Here is a 23,381-nt window from a genome sequence, read left to right on the forward strand (position 1 = left end):
ATATAGGTCGTCTCTTCCGTGATTTGAATCCGTAACGTAATTTTTATTTTGATACTAATTATTAAAGATCTAATTATTGATCCCAAATTCCTAAAACGGTTGGATTCTAATTTAGTTAAACTTTAAGCTTCATTATCGTAACACATATGACATACATGCATCGATCATGATGGCTATGCGTATATACATATATGTATCGACTCCATCCGACGAGCAAGTTGCGCGCCCGCCTGGAATCAATTACATTCCATCGATTTTGGTACGCTCCTTCATCATCAAGATGTATCCTATTCAGTATTCAGTATTAACCACATAATGGCGATTTTCATTTTGTTTTTGATTTTCCGAGTAGTAATGAAGGAAAACTCGTTTCCTAGTGGCATGAATGAACCGACGTCGTTTCGAAACAAGATGGTCTCTCAAAAGTCAAAACGGCATGGTTGTCATTCAGAATTTTTGTCGCTAAAATGCCGATGCGAGTTATGGATCGTCGTGAACTGCAAATTATTGTTGGTTAACTGCTGTTGTTTGGTTGCAGCAGTTGTGAATTCCATCTATTATGCTAGATGGCATGGATGTTGATTGTTGGTTCGCTGGTTCTGGCCTGGATAGCATCTCTGTGCAAAATTTTCCATGGATCAAGTTCCTCTTTCAGGAACTCCTTCTTGAATACAGGTGGGGCATTTATAGAAGCGTTAATTCTTTCTTGTTGGAATCTTTGGACGAGTTCAATTCGATAGTATTAGTAAGTCTTATGCGTTGAAGAATGCTTTTCTGTAATTGAAATTTAGGTGGAACTCTTCGCAAGAGAAATGTCTTGCTGATTGTCGCCCACCCAGATGATGAGTCTATGTAAGCTTTAATGAAGTTTTAATTATTTGATAATTTTTTTATGATTATATATAACTAGTTTCAGCTTTGAAGTACCCTTTTTGCCTTGCTATGTTGCTGTATGAAGGTGTGATTTCAAGTAAGAAGCCATCAATTGAACTGATGGTTCGAATTGGTTATGTGATTTTATCTTTCGTTGAACTATGCAGGTTCTTTTCTCCGACAATAACCTTTCTGACTTCAAGAGGGCATAATCTGCACGTATTGTGCTTGTCAATGGGTAACACACATTAACCTACAAGTGACTCTTTCATGTCATTCTTTCACATTGAGACACGTGTACTTGTGTATCAACTATGTGGTTTTAGAATTCACCTGCCATATCTGTAGAAAAGAAAGCGATCAACGTTCTAGCTATTTAAAAATTGTCTTGAAATTATATTGCTCCATCCATCCCATAATCATGTACGTACAGATTTTTAGACTGTCCTAAAATTGATGATAGTTTCCAAAAATGAAAGTCTCATCCATTTTACTACCTATATCACTGTCAAATCTGAAACTACCTTATTTCAAAATTAAAATCACCCTTGTTTCAAACTCACGTCCGACTTTTCTTCACCCATCCAAGGGAATTTTAGGAAGATTATTTGTTTCATCAAAATGTTTACTGTTGTTACTTTCATCTTTTACGGAGAGAGAGATTAAGAAATCGCCCCTTGATATAGTTGTCATACCACATCCAACTAGTTTGTCAATAAGTTTGGCATTTACATGCTGGAAGTAGGGAAAGGTCGAGCTCTCACAAAATGTATGGGTCTCTTATACTTCATATGATTCTTTATTGTTCATTAGATTAGTTTGATCAGTTGCAAATAGTAGTGAACTTGGTTTTAGTTGCTATTAAAGTATCCTTCTTTGTAACTGATGACTCTCCTTTCTTGTTTCACCGTCTTCTGTTTTAATGTACAAGAGGTTCTTCATAAAAGGGGACTGTTTTGGGGCTTGGTGACTGTCTCCTAATTACAAGAAGTTTTTGGGGTAGCCCATGGATCTTAATTGCAAATTCTGCTCAGAATGTTGTTTGAATTCCAATTTATAGATGGTTGTGGCCCATGAACTCTGCCTCAATTAACACTTCTCTCCCCAGAAACCTAGGGTAGAGATGGTTATGGATTCATGGGCCATCACCTGTGTTTGTAACTTGTTAATATGTCCTACGCCTACCTGAACTTTCCGATCAATCAATTTCCTATTTCAGGGGCATCTCTTTGTTAGGTAGGACCAGGGATCACTAATCAGTCGAATGATTCCATCCCTAAATAAATTAAGTTAAAGCATCTATGTTCCAAGCTGCTTTCTCATGATATCTAAATTAATGTAGGATAATCTATTCCTTGATGGATAAGAATCCATCTATGGCATTTTCCTTTTTCTAGTTCTTTTTTTGTTCGTCTTGTTTACTTGTGGAAATTTTAATTGTGAATGTTTGTACTACACAGTGTGTGTGTGTATTGTTTTGTAAATTATCTGTAGACTTTTAGTGTGGGGAGCATGGGATCTTGTCCAATGATAATTATCCTTTAACATACTTTCCTGGTTATATCTCTTTTGCTTAGTTTAATTTATTTTGTAGGTGATGCTGATGGCAAGGGCAATATCAGAAAGGACGAGCTCTATCAGGCTTGTGCAATTCTCAAGGTGATGTGCTGTGTATCACAAAAGCGATGCTATTTTCAAATTCACTTAGAATTTAATATAAAATTCCAGTTGCAGACCAGACTGGAGTGTTAATATAAGGTTTAGAGCTAAACCCCAATCTCCCATCACATGCATGTCAAGCCAATATTTAATTTACTTTGATGGTGCCAACTTTTTTTGATAAATACTTTGATGGTGCCAACTTACTGTGGTATTCCTATAAGTCAGTCATATCAAGGATTATTAAGCAGAAAAAGTGAGGATTATTTTCTTCTATATCTAGCAAAAATATTCTCTCATTTCCTCTTCAATAACCTTTTATCTAGAGGATGGCAAAAAAAGCAACTAATCATCAAAACAAAAGAGAATGTTGCTAGTCAAAGAATTTCATCTGGGCATTGGTTTCGATTGCATATCCTCTAAAACTTCATATGCAGGTTCCACTTCAACAAGTGAAGATTATGGACCATCCAGATTTGCAGGTTATATTTCAATAACATTTTGGAAGAACCTATAAGTCTCTGTCATGTTTGAAATATTGTTTGAGGCACAGCTATAATCTGACATGGTGTCATTTTTAGGATGGTTTTGGCAGGGTTTGGAACCATACTTTACTGGCTAAGATTATTGAAGGGGAAATTATGAGTTATGGCATTGACTTGGTGAGATTGTTATCCCTATTACTGGTTAACTTTCTCCTTTCTTCATTTCTTATTCATTTATGGATGAGTTCCTTTCTTCATTTAATTTGTGATCTCAAAGATTTTTTTTTTAAATTTTTGTCACAAATTATTGTTTATGTACACTAAGATCCCATTTTTCATGTGGGCTTTTCTCAGATTATTACTTTCGATAACTATGGTGTGTCAGGTCATTGTAATCATCGTGATGTGCATTATGGGGTATGGTAAGTTGAATTCTGATTGCCATATTTACATTATATCAACTTTTCCATAACCGCAAGAAATTTCCAAATTGTAGCCTTTATATCTTAGAAAAAATTATCATAGTTTACTCGTGAGTCCTATTAGGTACCAGTTCCTAAATACATTTTCTGTATGTCCGTTTGTCTACCTATTTTAATGAGTCATTGTGTGCCCACCCTAGATTTATTCAGCTAGTTACTGAGTATCAAAGTACCATTCACAGTAGTGTTGATGCTTATGTTACTGTCGCGTTTATACAAATATGTTTTGAGATTTCTTTTTTTCTTCATCATGTCAGCAAGTTCTTGCATAATGGTCCAGGAAATAATATCGAGGCCTGGGAACTTGTAAGTTTTCTGCCTTCAGTAGCTTTATTCTCAGATATAATGTTTCATATCATTTTAAAAAACAACTTACTTTTTTCAGGCATCTTGTACAGAACATCACAATTCTTGTGGTTTTTTAATTCATTGTCCTCAGGTCAGTACCAATATTTTGCGCAAGTATAGTGGACCACTTGATATCTGGTTGTCGATTATACATGCCATGCAACACTCGGGTGAAGTGATGCATTGCTTGCTAAATGAACAACCCCAGAAGAGCTTCCTCGCAATGGCACAACACTCAAGCCAATGGGTTTGGTATTTATTCCCTCCCTTTTCTTCCTTTGAAAGTAAGAGAAGACCTTTCTTGTTAGGAGATGCACTTGTGTGCCATTTCAAATATACTGCCTTGCCTTTGATGTGAAACCGATGCCATTTTTATCAATCATGAGAAAATCCATATCTTGAATTTCTGTCTACTTTAACGGAACATATTTTAAGTGAAATTTGCCAATGACCATTTTTTCTCTCTCTCAAAAGATTATCTTCTTCTACTCTGCAGGTTTCGCAAGCTTTTTGTAGCGTTTTCCAGTTACACTTATGTGAACACACTCAGAAAGATCAAATATATGTGACGTAATTGCTCCCACCGGAAAGAGTTTGATACCAGGTTACAAACAATTCACCTTCAAGATACAATAAAGTCACTAACTGCAGACAACAATTCTAAAGATTTCCCTTCAAAGTTTATCTACAAAATTTTGTATGCGACTGAAAATGATGGGAGAATAGAATGTTTAAATTCATGGATTACATCCTCTATTTCTAGAAAATTAAGGGACACATTGTAAAAAGTCACAACCATGCCTTGTGACTTTTCATTTAAAGACTAAGGGATATGCTTGATCAAGTGGATATGTGCCTATTTTCCCCAAGGGAGGTCACCGGTCCAACGGCCCTTTCAGTTGAATTAATTTTTGAAACATTGCACCTAATCAAGTGACTCTTCGGACGGGTCGTGTAGGCTGATCTTGGGCCTAAGCCCACTGGCAGGATCTGTTCATGCTCTCAAAGTCAACATACCTCAATCATTGAGCCATCCATATGACTAGGCATAATAGAGCCACAAGAATGTATAATAATCACAATCTAGCATAATCAATATAACAATTTATGGAAGGTGTGGTATGTTGGATGAGGCGTGCCAGAAAGGGATAGATGTTGTGGTTTTGTGGAATTTGATTGTGGCTGCTTATGATCAAGGCGACAAAGCCAAAGAATGCACTAAAAATGTAAAATTGAATGATTGCAGATACTAGAATCTGTCCGGATGCAGTTAGCATTGTAAATACTCTTCCAGCGTGTGCTTCGGTGGGTGCGTGGTCTCGGGGTAAGGCAGTTCAGAGTGGTTTCAGTGGAGGATGCTTTGATTATGTTTGAGAAGATGCGGGAGGGGAAGAGCAAGTTGAATGTCGTAACATGGAGTGCGGTGATTGCCGGGTATGCTCAGAGGTATATGACCATATTGCTGAGACGAGCTATGCTCTTCATGATGTTGACGATGAGGAGAAGGGTGACCTTTTTTAACACAGCGAGAAGCTGGTGCTTGCCTATGAGGCTATGATAGGCATACTAAAATTTCGAGCACCTATTTGCTGGTCTCTGGTGATTGCCACACTGCCATTACACATATATGTCAATTCTCACTGACTTCTTATTACAAAAATTCTTAACTAAACTCTGACGAAGTGGAATTTAGAATGAAATAGCACGCGCTGATAATTAGCTTTTGGGTGAGGTATCTATTCAGGCTATTTAAATGCAGCAAAATGTCGTTTAATGGAAAACTGCCTCCTCTAGTGATGATGTCCAACAGCCTAAATTAATGACTAAACCAACATTGAACTGCAAAAGCCACCATCAGTGGACCATAGCTGCTGCCACCAAGATCGGTCTCTGAGTCGTTCCGTTGTCTTGGTTTCAAAATCACAATGTTGATCTGCTGATACATTGTGGTTGGCTCATTTATCAGCCACAATCTGTTGCATGCTTTACTTCTGAGCAATGTCACCGATCTGCCCATACAGAATAAAAGGAAAGCATGAAAATGTAAACAAAAGAATAATCACTCCAACAAAGAAATTAATGAATAAAAGGTTTTGGTATGCAGCAAGGAAAAGGAGAGGCAAATTCAGAAAAATATGAAATAAAGAGGAATATAAAAGAGAAAGCTTGTCAAAAAGTATAAAGCCACATGACTTATCAACCCTAATACTGCTATGGCAATGATTGTACAAAGATGCTTGAGGACCATTACAGTTGTATCAACATTAATTTCCCCACCCACAATGCCTTCTTGATTAGAGCATGTAAGGTACACGCCACAAGAACCCGTCATTTTGGTGTAAATTGATTTAAGAGAGCGTTTATTGAAGTTTTTGTTTAAAAATTACAAAGAATAACGCCCAGTTACTTCATGATATCGATCAGTTATGGCATTGGCCAAATAGAATAAAATGTCACCTCCAGGATAGCCTTGGCTTCATGATCAAATGTTTTGCAAAGAATTTCATATCTCTTCTCAACTCCTATCTGCACAAAACAGCAAATGCCTCCTCAAATTTTTTTTTTTAAAATAAACAAATAAATAAGAAAGGTAACATAATGTAATGGAATGAAAATTCCATACCAATGGATCAACTCTTGACGGTGAAACAGCTGCTATTACATATCTGCTGACCAATTCTAGCAAGAAAATGTCAAGCAGAAATAGAAAAAAAAAAAAAAAAATAGATTGTGGATATGGCATTAAGCTAAATAACGAAATCTTAGACTAAACTTGGCATCATGAGAAAAAAATGATTTCCACATTCCACAAACACAAGTTGGTTTCTAATGATTATATTCAAGGTTCTCAATCACCACATTTTGTCTTATAATATCCTATGTTAGTCCACCTCTATGGCCTCTTCTACAGGCTATTTGTCCAAAACGGCAATACATGCACCAGAAATTTGATGACATTGACAGATTGATCTACTAAATGTCTCGTTTCTTTTATTAAGTAATACAAACTTTACCAAAGAAAAAGGAGAAAGTTAAATGTCTCTCACTAGTTCAGAGGCCAGAAACCATTTCTCCAGTTCCTAACTGTGTCTGCATGTTTCTGTATGCGTGCAGATTCATAAAGCATGTACAAAGAGAACATTCAGATGCCACATCCTCACTTATAGATCAAGTGAAAAGCCTGCTCTGAAAGCACTCATGCATTTCTAAGGATAGACCTAGTGATTTGACTCAAACAGCATTAGTTACTCTTTGTCCAAGTCCCAAACATTTACACCACAGATTTTTTTTTTCTTTCCCTCATGGGTAAACTACATCAGAATCCAAAATAAGCAGGTAAGCCTTAGAAAAAGAAGGCCATCAAGTTTCTTCTGTGTTTGTTTCTTGTGGAGTAAAGCATGGAGTGGTGCTAAGTGTCTATCATGTGAAGAAAGAAGTGAGTGGACTTTCATGAGGTACTAATCATCTTCCTTACATTAAGATTCAGCATGTCTCCTGAGAAGTGGATGCTTGTATAATGAAGCTAAGATTTACCTCAGCTTATTTAGATAGAAGTTCATAGCTAATGAGTTTGCTTTTTGAACGGTTAGCATCACAGCACCCATGCGATTCTGCAAAAGGTGAAAATGCTAATTAATGACAATAAGCAAGGCAATGATAAATTCATAAGTTCGTAGAGAGAGAGAGAGAGAGAGAGAGAAAAAAAAAATTAATTTGAGTGTCATATGACAGCTTTCCAATATTACTGCACAGGGTACTGTTTTACTCACAGGATTTTTCAAATCATCAACATAAATAGATTGTAAACATAATTCAGCACCTTGTGAGCAACAAGCTCAATTAGTTGCATTAGAAATTTCCCCAGCCCCTTCGCTTGGACACGGGGCTCAAGCTGTAATTCATATACATAAAGAACAGGTATCTCCTCCTCAAGAGTAAAGCGGTAGTGTACAAACCCAACAATGTGTCCCTTATCTTCTATGCAATTCGTATAAGTTTGTTCCCTTTCTGTCCTATAGGAACATTCATTTGGGGTCTCATGCACAAATATATAGCGTGCTTCTGGGATAACCATTTCCCTGCGCTTGACCTTCTCTTCTGTTGGCCAATCAGATCCATATGGCTCCTCCATATTGTCCTGAAGATTTTGAAAGGTTAGTCAACTGTGCTAATGCAGAAACAAATAATGTAATACTACCATTAACAGATTGATACATAAAAACATATGTATCTTCGTCATTCCACATGGTTAAGTTATATATGAAATAGACTATAGTCAACCTTCTATTACCTTAAGGAGGCTCATAATGTACTGCTTGATAGCCAAGGAGAGCTTATCCCCACACTGCGCTTTCAAGTGTACAGATAGTCCTAGAAAACAATTTAACATGGGCGTTACAAGAAACATTCAATTTCAAACTACAAGACCATAAGCATTAACTTGGACATAAAAACAAGGAAAAGACAATACAAAAATCCTCAAAGATCACAAGCTCATCGCTCTTACAGGAAAAAAAAAAAAAAATTAAGAACGTAGTCTAGATGATCAACCTTTCCAATTTTTTTTAGTCATATATAAAATGATACCAGAGTCCAGAAACATACAAAGATAAGAAAACATGCAGACTGCAAATATAATAAAAGACTGGATGTAACCATTAAAGAAATTTAATTTCCCTATTTTCACTCTTGGGATGCTAGATTATCAAAAAACGTATGGCAAAATCACGCTGGAGAAAACAGAGGAAGTAACCCAATGCCAGTGACCCACAAAAGTACGATGCTTGTATTAAAAAACTAATGAAAAACCCTTTATCATAATATGTGGAATACAAGCTGGAGAATAAGTGCGACACCATTTCTGTTGTAGCTGCGAAAGGGCGGGAAAGAAGCAAGAGGGTCTTTATCAGCGGAGGCTGATTTGATACACTCATCAATTGCCTTCTTCTTCTCGAGAATCTACAAGTATGAGACCCATATCTTAATCGTATAGAAGTGGCTCACAATTATGTAATTCATAGTTTTAACAGAAGCCTGGCAAATTAAGTTTACCTCCTTACGCTTTACTCTCTTTTCTCTGTTGTCATTGGAATGTTTGCTGGGAAGCCTCTTCGACTCCATTGCTACCGAAGAGCACGCTCTATTCATAGAAAGCCAATTGTGATGGATTCAATTCTATGAACAAATTTGACAATATAGTTAAAAAGAAAAAGGATAGATACATGGTATTTATATCCTTTTTTTGGAAAGGTAATTTCATTATTAAATAACAAAATACATGAGGAAGGCGGCAGAAACCCAAACAACCCAATACATTAGATACAATGCAAAATTAAAAACCTCGTGGAGAAATGGCATCAAATAACCAGTCCAGCATCATCGTTGGCATTGTGAAGATGGTTGTTTTTTTTTTTTTTATATCTTTGGATGTCTGGGCCAGCTTGCGCGCACCTCGACTAATCCCACGGGACTCTGAAGTTAACAGCCAGATAAACCTCCAGTGGCCCTGAGGGGACTCGAACTAGTGACCATTGGGGAGCAAACCTAAGGCCTAACCAATTGAGCTACCCCTCAGAGTTTGGTTGTTAGAAGCAATCTATTGATCGAAATACTTGAAACATCTATTGTGATAAAATCCCACAAAGAGAAAGTGTGCTCTTGACTCTAAATGTCTCAGTGGACAATTAAAAACCTCCAATCCCACATTTTGCACTATTGGACAGTGTAGGTAGACAAAAACCACTTCCCAGCAAAAAAGTGATGGGAGGACTGGAAATTCTGAAGATGATAATATCTGAGCTTCCAAACACTCACACCAAAATACAAACAAATAAACAAAAAGTAAAATATAACTACTGCTAACAGTGGATAGAGCGTTTGGGATAGGGTGTGAGGATGTAGGGTTGATTTGAAACAGCAGGTGCGCCCGCACAGGGGGGCCACGAATCAATCAAAGGGACCAGGAAACCAGTGGCTGGGGCAACAACCAGGAGGTGAATAGAGTCAATAGGCGCATGAGTTGAGTTGAGGACTGAAGGGTTGCAGTCTTTGAGAGTTGAGTCAATAGACAAGGTATGATTTCATTATCTGCCTCGATGCCAGATCCACAATTGATTTTTTCCATTTCTGCTCGATATTTTCTAACTAGCATTGGTGAGCAGATACATAATATTAGCTGTTTAACAGTTGAGAGTTGATCCATTGGTATGGAATTATCATTCCATTAAATTATGATTATGTTACCTTTATTATTTATTTGTTTATTTTAAAACATTTTTAGGTTGTTTGTGCTGTTTTGTGCAGATAGGAGTTGAGAAGAGTTATAAAATTCTTTGCAAAACATTTGATCAAGAAGCCAAAGCTATCCTGGAGGTAACATTTGATTCTATTAGTTCCAACATCATAATTGATCGACATCATGAAGCAACTGGGCGTTTCTTTGTAATTTTTAAACAAAACTTCAATAAATGTTCTCTTAATCAACTTACATCAAAATAGTGGGTTCCTGTGGTGTGTACCTTACACACACTCTAATCAAGAAAGCATTGTGGGTGGGGAAATTAATGTTGATGCAACTGTAATGGTCCTCAAGCATCTTTGACACCACTGCCGTCTCATCTTCTAGCATGTATACATTGGAGCTGGTCAGCAGTATTAGGCGTGATAAGTCACGTGGCTTTATTCTTTTTGAAGAGCTTTCTCTTCTATATTCCCTTTTATTTCATATTGTTCTGAATTTGCCTTTCCTTTCCCTTGCTGCATACCAAAACCTTATATTCATTAATTTTATTGTTGGAGTGATTATTCCTTTCTTTAAATTTTCATGCTTTCCTTTTATTCTAGTTCGCTAGGGGTAAAATTTGGGCTTAAAATTTTTAACTTGATCTTACTTATCAAAAAAAAAATTTAACTTGACCTTCTCCTCCCACATCTTCTCAAACAGAGCAAGAGCATCCTCAAATCTACCAATCTGAGAGTGACCAATTACCATAGCATTCCAAGAGACCACATTCTTAACCACCATCCACTCAAAAACCTTGTTTGCTTCATCCATCATCTAACACTTGGCATACATGTCCACAATAGCATTACCCACAAAATCATCCTCCACTAACCCACTCTGAATTGCAAAACCATGAACATCCTTACCCTAAGACCACGCACCCACTGAAGCACATGCTGGAAGAGTATTTATAACGCTAACAACATCCGGACAGATTATAGCATATGCAGTCATTCTACCAAACATTTTTACTGCATTCTTCGCGTCACCACCTTGTACATAACCAGCCACAATCGAATTCCACAAAACCACATCACCTGTTGTAATATCCCATATGATAAAGATAAGGATAGGTGGTGGTGTATGAGATCCCACATTACTTGAAAATGAGAAGTTCTTGCTCTTTAAAAGGTTCTAATGGGGCTCCAATTGTATCGTTGACTAGTCCTTTTGAAGTATAAATTATGTGGATTGGGCCTTCCATTTGGACTTTACACCTATCCCTCTCTGGCATAACCCATCAAACACCAGGCACACCTTATCCAACACACCACATCTTCCATACATTGCCACCACCACATTACAAATAATCACATTGGAGTCAAACCCATTTGTGAACACAACAACATGGACCAAAGTGATTCAACGATACAATGGAGGCTCGCCACAAGCTTTAAGAGAAAAAGGGAAAAGTGTGGTGGTCTGACCTCCACCTGAATCTCTGCATTTTTCCCTACAAAACCCGCACGTCTTCAAGAAACCCGAGACGCACGGTGACGGCATGCCTTATCAAGATGTTCCACCAAAACACGGTGGAGTATTTTGGTACAAGGCATTCGAGCACCGAAATGGCCTGCCCTGGACCTTCGCAGACTATGTAGGTGCCCATGAGGCAGTGGCAATGTCCGTGAGGCCCTGGACCAAGATTTGCTGATGGAGGAGCTTGGCTTGTATCAAGGTCTTGCATTGTTTCAAAAGCAAGGCTGTGATGAGAGGAATTGTGGGTGTTCTAATATTACTACAGAAGAACTTGGACCGCTGTCCGTGAGGCCCTGGACCAAGATTTGCTGATGGAGGAGCTTGGCTTGTATCAAGGTCTTGCATTGTTTCAAAAGCAAGGCTGTGATGAGAGGAATTGTGGGTGTTCTAATATTACTACAGAAGAACCAGATGGTGAAGGGATTGAATGGAAGAAGCAGCTTTGGTTTTACATGAAGGAAGAAAGCAAGGAGCATGCTATGCTAACGGAGCAGGGTAATGGCAGGAGATTTCAGAATGAGAGATGGTAGTTTTCCTCAATTTCTTGCAAATGAGGTTTTATTGTTAGTTTGTAAGGAATTTGGGAGAACAACACCTTCAAGAAAACAAACTACAACCGCTCATACAACACCATATACCGTTTTGAACCTATCAAACAACTACTAAAACCCCCAACGCTTGCTCAACCAAAACATAAACTCCACAATAACCCAGATGTACAAATCCATAAGTGCCACTAAGTATTCAATCATCTGAAATCCCTCCCAACAGTGCCAATTCAACATGCTCAGATTGTCGCCAACCATCAACAATCCATTAAAATCCCCAACATTTGATCAAACCAAACATCAACTCAACACTTTTAAAGTCTAGGAATTTACCTACTGTCAATGGTGACCCATCTCGAGTTTGAGGGAAGGGTTGTGCGGCGTGCGATCGGGCTCGACAGCGTGGAACTTCCGTTCGACTGCGTTACGATGGCAATACGGTGGAGTTTCTGTCATGGTGACATAATGAAAGGTGCGGCTGGTAAGTGAGAGCGACAGACAGATGTGACAGACAGAGAGAGAAACTGACAGGAGAGAGGGAAACCGAGAGAGTTACTGGAAACGGCGTCCTCGTGGTGCAAGGTTTTGGGCGGCGGCATAGAGGTTGCCGACGGATGTGAGCGAGGGACGGAGAGAAAAAGTGAGGAGTCGCCGACCGGGGGCTGGAAATTACTTCCAATTATTTGTAGGTAAGAAGAATTACAATCAATTTTATATACTTTCTACGTATTTTGTTAATATAATTAATTATATTAAATTTTTTAATATATAATTAATCATATTAATAAAATATATAAAAATATATGTAAAAAGATTATATATAAAATTTTTATAAAAGGAATTTGAAGCCCTTACACCACACGTTAACGAATAATTATCATTTTAATGAATGATATTTATGTCACAAGTTACGCATAATTATATTAAAAAATAATAAATATGAAATTTATATTAAAAAAATTAATTTTTTAATAATAAAATTTTATTTTTTTTAAAATAATTACATAATACTTAAATATTTCATGACTATATATAATATTATTCTTTCTATTTTATTATTCTTAAATTAATTGATTTCTTCTAATCATCATCCATATACCATATATTTAGTAAAAATATTTAAAAAAAATTATATATGGTGTATAGTGTGAGAATAATGAATAAAATGTTTATTTAAACACATATATATTGATGTGTAAATATATATATTTAAATAAAAAGACAAAAATAATAAATCACACGTTAATGTAGTATGAGGATGATAAGTAACGTTTCTCTTGTATGTAAACAAAAACAAATATGGTAAATCCACATAATTTAAGAAAAGTTTAGATAGTAAGTTGAGATAAAAGTTAAATAAAATATTATTATAATATTATTTTTTAATAATATTATTGTTTTAAAATTAAAAAAAATGATTATTTATTATATTTTTGTGAGAATTTAAAAAAATTATAATAATTAGTCAAATGAATTGGAATGACTTTTGTATTCAAATCGGGTCATGCAGAACACACAGAGAGAGAGAAAGGCAGGAGGGAAGTCTGTGGGAAAAATCTCAAGAAAAGGGAAGAGCGGCTATTCATACGATCTGATTTACAAAATTATAAACCCTAGCTATTCTATTGATAATTTTTTCTTTTTATAAAATCTGGGTATCGTATTTTAAATTCAAGTTTCGAATTTAAGATCCGATACCCAGTCAAGATTCATCTAGTTTATTAAATTCAGGCTAAAAATTGGAACTGAAAGTTCGGTTACGTAGGTTTCTGGCTGAGGTGATAAAATTCTGCCCAAATGAACAGTTCTAGAGTCATGTTGTTATATATTGTCTTGTCTTTAGCGGCATTCATGCTAGTTTCGGTAAAATAGTAATAATAATAATAATAATTCAAAAACATTTGACAATCCTTTTTTTGTTTTTGACAAATAAATATTTAAGAATCTTGGATATGTGTGTTTAGATTGTAGGGCAATCGAGGGCTAGGAAGTTAGTTCACGTCACCTAAAAGTTATTTCCCAACAATACATATATAAATCTCAAATAATACAAGAAGCAGCTCTATAACATGTAACAGGATGTTTGGAAATAATTTTTATCTCATTTTATTTTATTCTATTTTATATATTTTATTTAATTATATTTAAATTCTTTCTTAACCATCATTCAAATATAAATATTTTCAAACTAATCATTACAACTATTCCAAAATTTCAAACAAAAAATAATTCAATATTTTCAAATCTCAAAATAAAAATAATATTAAAAAAATATCATGATAATATTTTAACTTTATAATATTTTTATTCAATTATTTCTATCTCATTTTCCAAAACCCCATAAAGGATCATAATTTAAACAATTTAACTACTATTTACAAATCATTTTATTACTATTTACATATTTTCTATCTCATCTCATTCTCTAAACATCCCTTAAAACTCTTTTAATTAAAAGTATGTGTTACTCCACAAAAAAGCACATCAATGAACTCCTTCAACATATAGTAATGGAGAACTCCACAAATTCTCAAAAGTCATCAATATCCCAAAATATCAATCAATGAAAAAGACATTTTTTGAATAAGAAATTATCTTTGCAGTCGTAGAGTGCACTAGCACCGCCCAATCTCTTTTAAAAAAGTGAGTCAATACGAGACTCCACGTGAAAAAAATTAATTTTTTAATAATCGATACACTTTTTTTAAAAAAGATTGCGCTACACTTGTACACTATACGACTGTATTTAGCATTATTCTTTCCAAATAAGACTCTTTAATAATTTATTGTACCCTTGATGCTTATTCCACTACGCTTAACTAAATTCGCCTTACTTCCTATTCTTGATCCTCAATTAAACCATCAAAATCATCTGAAAAATATTTAAAATAATTGAGTGAGTTATCAATAACTCAATAAGTAGCTAACATATACTAGTGTATAAACATGAGTTGATTACAAAATGCAAAAATAGACAAGTCTCAAGAAAAATGACATTGGTATTATCATAAACATTTCATTATAATAATAGTATATGCAAAAAAACTTAGGCATAAGCATACTGAACACATCATAAACAAAATATAGAGGTTATATTTACCCTCGTGACAGGGTTGTGCACGTCTGCAGTTAGCAAAACAGAACATAAATGACTATTTTGTCACCAAGGTGATGTACTCAGAACAGAGGTCATGTTTACCCCACTAGTAGAGTTATGCATTTTACAGATAACCAAATTGCATTCTACAAATAACCAGATTGAACATAAATCTATCATCAACATGATTGCACTAAGAATAAAGGCTATTACTATAACCCATGGCATGGCTAGATGCCACTGATATTACCCACGACAGTAGAGGTGGAGAGTGAGAGCCCTGCCCCACATAGAAGACCCCTAGTGAGGGCGAGGGGCGAGCTGACCCCAACGGGCGCTGCTTCGCACCCCTCCCCTATCTAATATAAAAAATTATATTTTAATATCTATATAAATAATTTAAATAAATATATTGTATATAGACATATGCAAATTGTTAAAAACTTGAAATTGAATTCAAGTTAATGGATTTTGTTAAGTCCCACATTGCTTGAGTATGCCTATTATATTGCCTTAGCCTAGAAAGCCAAGGCAATCTAAAATAAACTCTAATGAGTTTATATTCTTTTTAAATGTATAAATTTTAATTTATAATTTAAATTATGTTATAATTTGAGTTTTAAAATAATTTTTAGACCCATGGATCATTGGGTTGAGCAGGAGGGTGAGGTGGGGTGCGGTTTCAACCCACCCCCCACCTAGTGGGACGGGATATCCCACCCCATGCAGTGAGGGGTGCGAGGAGGGGCGACAGGGTCGGAGGCCACTGCTATTACCTATGGCAACTTGTAAGGTCATAACCAAGGCAGAACAAAATATTATATCTCAAGGTTTTTCAGATGCAATATAATATCATAACATAGTTTGAGCAAATAAATATCATATAATCAGATTAAATAATTTATGTGACGCCCCCAAATTCCGTTTGGGATTGGACGGACATTTGAAGCGTCGAGACATGCAACACAAGGTTACCTGCCCCCGTTCATGACATATAAAATGCAATAATCCTAACATGCATCTAACATTATGCAATATTCGCAGCGGATAATTTTTTTTTTTTTTTAGCAATACTATGCACCAAACTGAAAATATCCCAAAGTACTGGAGATGCAACTCCATCGTACAAGTAGTAATTTAACTACTATATTAACATTAACGACGCACCGTCCTTCAGTCGACTGTATCTAGTTGGTCAGCTCCTGATCTTCCTTCAGGTCCTGTAACAAGATCTACCATTCGGGGGGAATGGTAGTTGGGACTACCACAGTGAGATTTGATTACAAATCTCAGCAAGTTAACAAAAAACTTCCATACAGACTAATAATGCATGTATGACAGTAAAAGCATAAATGCATAATCACATTCATAAGTAATTAAAGCATAACTTAGCGTACAACATAGCATAATTGACATAGCTTAAATTGAATCATGAACTGAACTTGACTTAGTATGAACTTGCTCTGAAACTTGAATTAACATGAAAAATACATACTCCACAGTTGTTGTGGCCCCATGTATTCTACGTGTAAATACATACTCCACAGTTGTTGTGGCCCCATGTATTCTTCACAAACTTGACTTAACATTAAAAATACATACTCCACAGTTGTTGTGGCCCCATGTATTCTACACAAACTTGACTTAATATGAAAAATACATACTCCACAGTTGTTGTGGCCCCATGTATTTTACGCATCACATTTGTAGTTAAATACATACTCCACAGTTGTTGTGGCCCCATGTATTCTACACAACTTGACTTATCATTTAAAAATACATACTCCACAATTGTTGTGGCCCCATGTATTCTATACATCACTATGCAGTTAAATACATACTCCACAATTGTTGTGGCCCCATGTATTCTACATAAACTGAATATACTCAAGATGAAACGTGACTGGAATATGAAAGGACTGAAGGCCATAGAACTTCATGGGAAGCTAGGGAAAGGTAGGGGAACATGTGGTGAAGCTGTGGTGGCGAGGTGGTGGCCATACGGTGGCTGACGGCGGCGGATCGGCCATTTGAAGCCATTTTCGGCCTTGGAGAGTGAGGGAGAGTGAGAGCTCTACATAGCTCCGTTGGCTATGAAATTTCTTGGAGAAGTTCGTGGTGATGAGAGGAACAAGGTGGTGGTGGTGAAACACCATGGGTGGCCGTGTACGGTGGTGCACGGTGGTGCAACCGAACGTGTGTGTGTGAAGACCCATCGGAGAAAAAGTGAGAGTTAGGGAAAAAGAAGGACATGGGGAGGAAGCCCTTGACATGGTGGTTCTAATGGTGGTGCTTGGTGGCCGTTTCAACCGTGTATGGTGGTCCAAAGAGGTGAAAAAAGGTTGAGGACCCATTTCTTTGAAGGGAGATAGAGAGAGACTCGGTGGCCGGAAAAACACACCACCGGTGCAGTTCTGGTCGCCGGTGAGAGGGGGTCACGCCGGTGTGGGAGGTGAGGCACGATGGCCGGAGGTGGCGCCGGCTGGAGCTTCAACCGAACGGACATGGAGGTCCATGCACAGTGAAGAGCACGGCTGGACGTGCACGAGGGAGAGAGAAGAGAGAAAAAGAAAGAAAAGAAAAAGAGAAAAGACTGAAGGGAAAGGGTAGGGGCCTGGGTAATTAATCTCAGTCTTACACTTCGGGATCCTCAAAAGGATCTAACTATGAGTTTAAAACACTGATTTGAAAACGCGTAAGTATTTTATTTAAAATAAACACTTTAATAAAACACTAAGAGAAATTAAGATAGAATATTATTTTATAAACTAAGGTTTATAAAATAATATTTTCTTCATCATTATATAAAATGATAAAGTATCATTAATTAATCAAAGTGCATAAAACACTTAAACAAAACACTGAGAGGAATTAAGATAGAATATTATTTTATAAACTTTTAGTTTATAAAATAATATTTCTTCATCATTATCTAAATTGATAATGTATCATTAATCACTCAAAGAGGATAAAACCATTTAATTTAAATAAGAGTTTTCAACGTAAGGTTAAACCTCTTAATATTTTAAAATAACTAAAATATTTAATATAAGATATTATCCACAATTATAATATTTTCAGAGCTCATTAAAATATTATAATTGTGCTACATTAAAACATACTTATCTAATAATAATGAAAATATATTCTATAGATATTTTCATAATATTTAAAATATTCGTAAGCATTAAAATATCTATTTTATTTTGAAATCTGCAAGATAGTTTTTAGAACACGCCATCGAGATACAGTACGTAGAATAAGTTTCAATACGTAGATCGAGGCTCATAAAGAAGAAGAAGAAGGGAGCGGATATTACAATAAGCTAACTTATAGAGTTTTCACAGGGTTTCCAATAAAAATTCCTTAAATTAAATTTTCTAGCGGGTTGTTACAATTTAGACTTCATATTCGCATTTATGCAGTAAAGAAATATAATACAAAAAATGCTTATGTCTACATTAGTTATGATAAAATGTCAGATTTCAAAGTTTAGAATAAATACTAGTGCATAAAATAAACGAGATTATTTTCATAACAAAATATACAAGTTTTCACAAAACCAACATCAGTCAGTTTTTAGCTGTAAACGAAAATGGAGAGAAAAGTGGGGAGAAAAATATTAATCACTTTCTTATATCCACAGTGTACACACAAGCATATATATATACCCTAAAACCAAGAGACACATATACCCCTATACAAACACATTATAGACAATATATTCTAACACTCCCCCTCAAACTGGGGCATATACATCATATAAACCCAGTTTGAAACAAATAGGTTTTAAACGACTCCAACACAAAGATTTAGTAAACACATCTGCGAGTTGATCTGCGGACTTCACAAAAGGCGTAGCAATGTCACCACTTAGTATCTTATCTCGAATGAAGTGACAATCAATCTCTATATGTTTAGTCCTCTCATGAAATACCGGGTTAGAGGCAATATGCAGTGCAGCTTGATTATCACAAAATAGCTGGAGAGGGATAGGAGCTGGAAACCCAATCTCTTGAAGAAAGTGTTGTAACCATGTCAGCTCACTAGTAGTATGTGTCATTGCCCTGTATTCCGCTTCCGCACTAGAACGAGCTACTACTGTTTGTTTCTTACTCTTCCATGTAACCAAGTTACCTCCTACAAAGGTACAATATCCAGTAGTAGATCTTCTATCTGAAGGAGATCCTGCCCAATCAGCATCTGAAAATGCTTCAACTCTAAGATGTCCATTTGGTCGATATAATATTCCAAGACCAGGTGCTCGCTTGAGATAACGAAGAATATGAACCACAGCATCCCAATGTGAGATCCTAGGCGTTTGTAAAAACTGACTCAGTACACTCACTGCATAAGAGATGTCTGGTCTAGTGATGGTAAGATAGTTCAATTTCCCAACAAGTCTTTGATACATACCTGGATCTCTAAACAGCTCTCCTTCTTCTTTCAAGAATTTACGATTGGGATCCATAGGGGTGTCAATAGGTCGTGCACCCAACATGCCGGTTTCTTCTAACAGATCGAGTACATATTTCCTCTGAGATAGGTTGATGCCTTCTTTAGATCTACTGACTTCAATTCCAAGGAAATACCTAAGTTTGCCCAAGTCTTTCGTCTGAAACTGATCATGTAAAAATTGCTTTAGTCTAATAATTCCAGCAGAGTCACTCCCAGTGATTACAATATCATCCACGTATACAACCAACAAAATGTGACCTGCATCACTATGCAAGTGAAATACCGAGTGGTCTGTTTGGCATCTGTGAAGACCAAAGTTCAATACAGCATCAGAGAACCTTCCAAACCATGCTCGAGGAGATTGTTTCAAGCCGTATAATGCCTTTTTCAACCTGCATACAGTACCTCGATACTCCCCCTGAGCAACAAACCCAGGTGGTTGCTCCATATAAACTTCCTCATGCAAGTCGCCATGGAGGAATGCATTTTTTACATCCAGCTGAAATAAGGGCCAGTCTAAATTAGCAGCAAGAGAGATTAGCACTCGGACAGAAGAGATTTTGGCAACTGGAGAGAATGTCTCTTCGTAGTCAATGCCATAGGTTTGAGTATAGCCCTTTGCAACCAGGCGGGCTTTCAGACGTTCCACAGAACCATTAGGATGAAATTTGATAGTGTATACCCATTTACAGCCAACAGGTTGTTTACTAGGTGGTAGTGGAACAAGATCCCATGTGCCATTATGATGAAGAGCATCCATTTCACTTTCCATAGCTGTCCTCCATCCCGGATCAGATAATGCATCCTGAAGTGTCTTAGGAATAGAGAGTTTTGAAACTTGAGATGTAAAACATGAGAATGAAGGAGATAAGGCATGATATGAGACAAATTGACTAATAGGATGTTGAGTAACACAAGAACGACTACCTTTGCGAAGAGCAATAGGTAGAGAGTCTGAAGTACTGGGTAACTCAAGATCTGAAGATGGAGGCATGACTGGTTGGGGCAACTCAAGATCTGAAGATGGAGGCACGATTGGTTGAGACAACTCAAGATCTGAAGATGGAGGCACGACTGGTTGAGGCATGGGAGCCGGCGGCCGCGAGCGACGTGAGTAAACCTGCGGTTGTGAGGGAGATTGTGAGGGAGATAATGTAAGGGTAGGTAATGGTAGAGGGTCACACTCAACACTTGAAGATGTATTTGAAAAAAAAGGTATGGACTCAAAGAAGGTAACATCAGCACTTGTGAAATAGAGTCTAAGAGTAGGACTATAGCAGCGATATCCTTTTTGAGTCCGAGAATAACCAACAAAGAGACACTTGGTAGAACGGGGGTCAAGTTTATCAAAGCCTGGACCAAGGTTATGAACAAAGCAAACACATCCAAAGATTTTTGGTGGAAGAGAAAAAGGTGAAGATGACGGAAACAAGACGGAGAAGGGAGATGAACCATTAAGAATAGATGAAGGCATACGATTAATAAGATGACAAGCAGTAAGAACACCATCACTCCAAAACCGTTTAGGAACATGCATATGTAGCAATAGTGCTCGGGTTACATCTAACAAATGCCGATTTTTGCGTTCTGCCACCCCATTCTGTTGGGGTGTATATGAACATGATGTTTGATGAACAATTCCTTTGTCACTTAGGTAAGTAGCAAAGGCACCAGATAGATATTCCCTACCATTATCAGAACGCAAAATCTGAACTTTTTTATTAAACTGAGTTTTAATTTGTTTCCAAAACATTTGAAATATGGAAAGAAGTTCAGATCTGGCCTTTATCAAAAACAACCATGTCACACGAGAGTAGTCATCAACAAATGTAACAAAATATTGAAACTTGTTTGATTCAATGTTGATTGGTCCCCATATATCAGAGTGAACCAATTCAAAAGGACTCGATGCACGTTTATCAATACGAGGAACAAAAGACACACGATGGTGTTTACTAAGTTGACACGCTTCACAAGAAAAGGGGGACACACTCCCCAAGTTCTTAATTTGACACTTCAAAAGAGAAAGTGAGGGATGACCCAGGCGACAGTGCCATTCAAAAGCAGATGATGAGGGGGTTGTAAGAGCTCGAGTGGGTGACTGTTGAACATCAAGATAATACAGACCACCAGCTTCATGCCCCGTACCAATCTTGTTCCCCGTCTTGAGATCCTGAAAAACACATGAAGAGGGATAAAAGGTCACTGAACATTGTAAACTTTGAGTAATCCTACTAATAGACAACAAACTAAAAGGAAAACTCGGAGCATGTAGGACAGATGACAAGGATATGGAATCAGTGAGTTTAGTGGATCCAATGCTTGTAACTTTAGCAAGAGAACCATTAGCAAGAGTGACACTTTTTACAGATGGTACAGTATTTAATTTAGACAGGACAGAAGACAAACCGGTCAAATGTTCGTTAGCTCCTGAATCAATGATCCATGGACCCTGAGTGGGTGAAACAAGACATGCAGATGCTATACCTGAGTGGGTAAGAGTAGCTGTGGAAGATGAAGCCCCTGTGTGACCCAAAAACCGCTCATACTCCTCCTTTGATATACTGATCATATCTGAAGATCTGTTGGAGCTCGTTGGCTGTGAATCATCTTGAACAGTGGCTTGATTAGCAGACCCAGATGGTCTACCATGCAGATTCCGATTAGCAGACCCAGATGGTCTACCATGTAGATCCCAACAATAATCCACTGAGTGATTAGTGCGACCACAATGGGTGCACTTACGAAATTCACGACCTCGAGTGCGATTATCTCTTCCCCCACGTGCACCCCCACGTGCACCTCTTCCACTCTGACCTCCACGTCCAGCAGGAGCAACATAGGAAGCAGTTAAAGCAGATCTCTCGTTACTCTGATCAGAAGATAATGTAGCTCGTTGAAGTCGAGAGAATACATCAGGAAATGACGGAAGCTGTGGACTTGCCAAAATCTGAGACCGCACTGACTCATATTCCGGTTTTAAGCCAACCAGGAAGCGAACAATATTAAAATCTTCTCGTTGTTTCAGCATACTTGGAACATCAGAAGTGACGGGTTGATACACTTTGAGTTCTTCACATATGCCCATCACTTGAGAATAATATTCTTCCAGGCCCAAAGCATTCTGTTCCAACACGAAGAATTGTTTACACAACTCATAAATACGAGTTATGTTTCCAGCACCTGAATACATCTGTTTAAGATGCCCCCACACCTCTTGAGCAGTGTCAAAATGTATTAAACTCGAGCAGATACTAGGTTCAATACTAGTCAACATCAGAGATAATATTTGAGCATCTTCCTGCTCCCATTGAGCAAATGTAGGACTAGTCGAAGCAGGAATAGGATCAATCAGATGAGTACGGCGAAGACCCTTGCCTTTCAAAAACATTTCAACGGATCTCGACCACAGCATGTAATTCTTTCCATTTAACTTCACTGAAGTCATAGGCATATTGATATTTGGTGCAAGTGACATCGACTCAAATTTATTTGCCATGGGAAATATACCAATATATCACAACAGTCCACTTAGAAACAAAGATTTCACATAAAAATCATGAAACGTGGACCAAAACTGGAAAAAACAATCTGGAAACGTAGAAATCCAGATTAAAAACCCAAATCCCGAGCCTGTATTGAGTGAAATAAGTCTGAACCGGTCAAAAA

The 23,381-nt window shown here is 37.0% G+C and overlaps 2 protein-coding genes across 9 annotated transcripts; one reads left to right on the top strand and one right to left on the bottom strand.

Annotated features, from left to right (window-relative positions):
* The first annotated feature begins 434 nt into the window (after nt 1-434).
* On the top strand, nt 435-4,691 carry LOC122296108 (N-acetylglucosaminyl-phosphatidylinositol de-N-acetylase). Its single transcript, XM_043105541.1, has 10 exons — nt 435-675; nt 792-852; nt 1,041-1,111; nt 2,468-2,532; nt 2,970-3,014; nt 3,114-3,194; nt 3,372-3,439; nt 3,757-3,805; nt 3,939-4,099; nt 4,344-4,691. The coding sequence occupies exons 1-10, from the start codon at nt 567-569 to the stop codon at nt 4,414-4,416; spliced, it is 783 nt and encodes a 260-aa protein (XP_042961475.1). The 5' UTR covers nt 435-566; the 3' UTR covers nt 4,417-4,691.
* A 746-nt stretch (nt 4,692-5,437) lies between these two features.
* LOC122296106 (N-alpha-acetyltransferase 40) lies at nt 5,438-12,854 on the bottom strand. Of its 8 annotated transcripts, none has more exons than XR_006238399.1 (10): nt 12,491-12,851; nt 10,336-10,603; nt 8,900-8,987; nt 8,704-8,806; nt 8,139-8,218; nt 7,668-7,985; nt 7,382-7,458; nt 6,471-6,526; nt 6,305-6,373; nt 5,438-5,856 (listed from the first exon to the last, which is right to left on the bottom strand). XR_006238399.1 is itself a non-coding variant. In XM_043105538.1 (10 exons), the coding sequence occupies exons 3-10, from the start codon at nt 8,966-8,968 to the stop codon at nt 5,833-5,835; spliced, it is 786 nt and encodes a 261-aa protein (XP_042961472.1). In that variant the 5' UTR covers nt 8,969-8,987; nt 12,491-12,606; nt 12,714-12,854; the 3' UTR covers nt 5,438-5,832. The 8 variants fall into 8 exon arrangements, 7 of the variants coding, with proteins under 7 accessions (XP_042961472.1, XP_042961471.1, XP_042961473.1 ...); XM_043105538.1 differs by lacking the exon at nt 10,336-10,603 and having other exon boundaries at nt 6,471-6,516; nt 12,491-12,606; nt 12,714-12,854; XM_043105537.1 differs by lacking the exon at nt 10,336-10,603 and adding an exon at nt 9,188-9,398 and having other exon boundaries at nt 6,471-6,516; nt 12,491-12,850.
* Between the last annotated feature and the right edge of the window lie 10,527 nt (nt 12,855-23,381).

This window comes from Carya illinoinensis, chromosome 15 (assembly GCF_018687715.1).
Source record: "Carya illinoinensis cultivar Pawnee chromosome 15, C.illinoinensisPawnee_v1, whole genome shotgun sequence".
Taxonomy (NCBI): Eukaryota; Viridiplantae; Streptophyta; class Magnoliopsida; order Fagales; family Juglandaceae; genus Carya; species Carya illinoinensis.